This window comes from Salvia splendens, chromosome 21 (genome assembly GCF_004379255.2).
Source record: "Salvia splendens isolate huo1 chromosome 21, SspV2, whole genome shotgun sequence".
In the NCBI taxonomy this organism is placed as follows: Eukaryota; Viridiplantae; Streptophyta; class Magnoliopsida; order Lamiales; family Lamiaceae; genus Salvia; species Salvia splendens.
The window spans coordinates 24,097,988-24,102,309 of NC_056052.1; the positions used below are offsets into that span (position 1 = coordinate 24,097,988).

The window sequence follows — 4,322 nt, forward strand, 5'->3', positions numbered from 1 at the left end:
CGAGGAACTCCTCTGTCAGGCAGCGAGTAAACTAGGGTTACGAGAATATTTCACAATCTTGTGGGCAAAATAATATTTCATTCATTCATTGATTCCATAAAATGATAACAAGCTCTCCTATTTATAATACTAGAATACTACTAACCTAACTTATTGAATAAGAAAACAAATATTTGGGGAATAAAAGATAACTAAATAATTGTGATTTCCTAACATATAGAGGATCGTATCAACTCCCCCATGGTTAAAATCCGCCTTGCCATCAAGGTGGAAATCACGAAGCAACGGTGAGAGTTGACAGCAAAAGCGTTGGCGAGGCGTCGCCTCCTGGATCAAACGCACACCGAGCAGCTGAGCGTGTCCCTTCATCACCTCCATAAAAATCAACGAAGGCAAACTGATGTGGTCATCCAAATTCAATGCTAAAATGGAAAGCTCTGCCACACGTCCCTGAATGATCAAACATGGCTTGTTATTTCGTAGAGGAATCAACCTTGCATCGGCGTCGAGCGATGGTAATCGAGGATTCATGCTTGTAATATCATTGACATTCAAATCCCCATTAAATTCCGGAGCAGTATTGAAGACAACATGGTTTGCAGGCATGGGTAGCTCTATGCGAAAGGTCCCTGTGGCAAACAAACACTTGATTACTTCTTCATGCGGAAGCTCCTTCTTACTATCACGTAGATCCGGTTTTGCTATCTGCAGAGCAAGAAATTCTCCTTTTTGTTTGCTGAGACTGGCACATATACCAGGATCGAATGCGCGCACGGTGATCATTTCGATCATCTTAAGTATGTCATTATCTTCATCGTCTTTACTCTCAACTAAACCCTTCGGTCCCATCCCATTCTCTTTCCATTTATCTTCAACAATGTTCTTTTCTCCCACAACATCATGAGAACAAGGTACAACTTTATTTATCAAACCATACTCACCAGCCTTTTGCATATTCATTTGCCACTCCTTTGGCCTTGAGCTCGGGACAATAGCTTGCGGAAGACGATTAGAGGTCAACAAGGGAGCTGTCTCCGGTGAGGGCCTGGAGTGGATTAGGGTGGCAGCTCCAAGGGCTGTGCTGGACTCGACTGCGGCGGGTGATTTGATCGCGGCAGCGGCAGTGGCGGCTGGTAGGGTTGGTGGATCTGGTCTACAGCAGGGGTGGCCATTAGAGGGGGTTCCCAACACGAAGGCTGACGCGCTGGGGTTTGATCGGATTTGGTGCGGTAGCATGGTGGAGCCGTTGATTCATTGGGGACTAAACGCGAAGGCCCAAAAGAATCCTCATTATTTCTTGATGGAGGATATGCCATCTTTCGGAGTGGTGCAGAAACATGGGGCTGATCAAGATCAGGCTCGGGCTGCGGTAACGTTCGGAATTTGCTAAACCGGCGATTTTTGGCATCGAACCAAGTATCTATCTTGTCAAATGCTTCCAATAAGCGGTCTAACTTTGCGTTAATCGGGTCCTCCGCTTTGGTGGCTGGACGAGGGTGATATTGAGGCTGCCACGGCCGATATCGGGCGTAGGAGTTTCGCGGCTCGACGTATGAATCCGGGACCATACCTGGATCACGATACGGTGGTGGATAACAGTTATCGGTTCGTTGTCGGGGCGGATCCCAATAAGTGGGGAGGCGTGTCTGGACAGACCCCATTCGGTGAGGTTGCGGCGGACCGTAGGGTTCACGCCTGTACCTGGGTGGTGGCTGATCATAGGACAAGCGTTGATAACGGTGATAGCCGGCATAGTCGTATGACATGTTGACGGACTGAAGATAAGATGTTTTCTACGAATGAAGGGGGAAGCTTTTTTTTTTTTTTTAAATTAACTTCATATATTTATATCATATATATGAAGGAGGAAATTACAAATCAACTCCTATAACAAGGAGGAAAGACAAATTACGCCACCCAGGGTTCGAACTCGAGACCTCCAGGATGGACGCGGTATCCAGCACCCTTTACCGCTAGGCCAAGGGGCTTGGATGAATGAAGGGGGAAGCTTCTGTTTGGTGGTTTTCTTTCTTTTTTTTGGATGAATTAGACGAAGAGGGTCACTCTTTTCTTTTGGGTGGTGAGGTATGGGTTATGGATAATGGTCTGACTTCAATGCGGCACGCAGGAATCCTTCCCGTCGGGCTTTGCAGAAGAAGGATTGTCCGGCGGCTAGAGCTCGGCGGACAGGCTGGACTTGGCAACCAAAGCAGGTGCTGTGCGCGGAATGTTTTCCGTCGGGCAGCAGTGGAGCTTTGATTCGAGATGGTGGGAGGGTCAGCTCTCAATGAAAGCACTAGTTGTTAAGGACTTAATTCCTTAACGGGGATCGGCGGCAGTATGCTCGGCGATCAAGGGATTTTTCCGGCGTCTCGAGAGGAGATCGGCGGTGGTTCTAGTGTCTTGCTGTGCGCGGAACTCCTCCGTCGGGCAGCGAGTAAACTAGGGTTACGAGAATATTTCACAATCTTGTGGCCAAAATAATATTTTATTCATTCATTGATTCCATAAAATGATAACAAGCTCTCCTATTTATAATACTAGAATACTACTAACTTAACTTATTGAATAAAAAAAAGATATGGAAAAATTTGGGAAATAAAAGATAATTAAATAATTGTGATTTCCTAAGATATAGAGGATCGTATCATATTCCACAAAATAACTACTAGTACTTTCTAGTATTTGATTGTTATTTGGTCCATCATGGAGTATTGCTTAATTAATATTAAACGGAAATAACATCACGCGATTGTTGTCGATTTACCTCCTTGTAAAAGAAGGTATTAGTAATTTATTTTGTACACAACTTATTTTTCTTGATTTGATCCCTTTTTCGGACCCAACTTCATTATGCAGAGTTGTTTTCATTTTCATTCAACATATATCGACAATAACTGATCAATATATTATGCCGTCTCTTACGACTTTCGCAGCCATATTTGACAAAAATGTTAAGATACGATATTGTATTTAACATATTTAACTTTATATGACTGGGACCACTTAGTCATAATAGAAATCTAAAGCGGAAAAAAAGAGAAACTAAAAAGAAAAAAAATGTCATGTCAATTAGCCGTTTACTTAGTCCATATTATTGTTCATATTTAATTCATTGCAATTTAGTAAAACATGAATCTTACTTTTTATACGCCTCTCATCCTATTATATGACATATTTTTTTGATACAATTAGTTTCTAGGCAGTGATTAAATGGAGTGATTAAATGGAGGAAGAATAAAGTAGGAGCGAGAAAAAAATAAAGAGAAAAAGTGAGAAAGATGATAAAATAAAAGGTTATTTTTTCCATTAAAAGAAATGTCCCATTTACAATGGGTCGACCCAATTAGAAATACGTCTCACTTATAGTGGAAGTAGCGATTATGTTACTAATTTTGTAGAATGTGAGTGTATATGAGTTACTAGTGGATACAAAAAAAAATAAAAAATAAATAGACAATATTTTGTATACAGATCGAAATGACAAATATGAACAATATTTAGGGGACACAGGGAGTATTATAAATGGTTTGGATTAAAATAATCTTACGGTCAAAGGTGAGTAATCAGGCTCAGGTCCAAATTGATTTCTTAATAATGCTGAATAACAAGTTTTTATTTTAATCTATAGTAATACTACTATACTATATATAGGCACTCCCAATTAATATGATATAGGCTACGATTGATAGAGTACTTACTAAAAATAGTCGAATTTTTTAAAAGAGGACTTGTTCGGTCAAATTTATGTATGTTAATTAACAATGTAGTTTTGATTAAATATAATATTTTGGTGGACGGTAATTAAAACACTACATATTTTTAGACAGACAAATTTTTGACTTAGTGATTAAACTAAGGAAAGAAGTTTAAGGGCACCCACAGTGGGGCGGACGGGGCATCGTCCGCGCCATCGTCCGCCCACTATGGGTGATGCGGACGATGCAACGCATTTTTTTTATTATTTTTAAAATTCAAAAAATTCATTTATATAAATACCCCCTACCCCACCTTCATTTGTAACATTTTCATTCGCATTTTTAGTCTCAATTTACACTAGAAAATGGATTCTGGTGATTACTCAAGTCCCAATAGTCCGATGTTTGGAGGTGGTGCACGTTGGCCGGGTACACAACATGACGAATATTGGTCGTTCGACGACACGCAGGACGATCCCGAATTCAGTACGGATTCGTACGGTCTGTCTGACCTCAACTTTTTTTTTTATTTCTAACTCGTGTAATTTTTTTAAATCAATGTAGTATTTGCCGTTTTTTAGTTAATCGTTGTGTTTTTTTAATTAGTTTGCATTTAAACTAATT

The 4,322-nt window shown here is 40.4% G+C and overlaps 1 protein-coding gene across 1 annotated transcript; it reads right to left on the reverse strand.

Moving 5' to 3' along the window:
- Positions 1-1,055: 1,055 nt before the first annotated feature.
- On the reverse strand, positions 1,056-1,766 carry LOC121784409 (early nodulin-75-like). Its single transcript, XM_042182551.1, has one exon. The coding sequence runs from the start codon at positions 1,764-1,766 to the stop codon at positions 1,056-1,058; it is 711 nt and encodes a 236-aa protein (XP_042038485.1).
- Between the last annotated feature and the right edge of the window lie 2,556 nt (positions 1,767-4,322).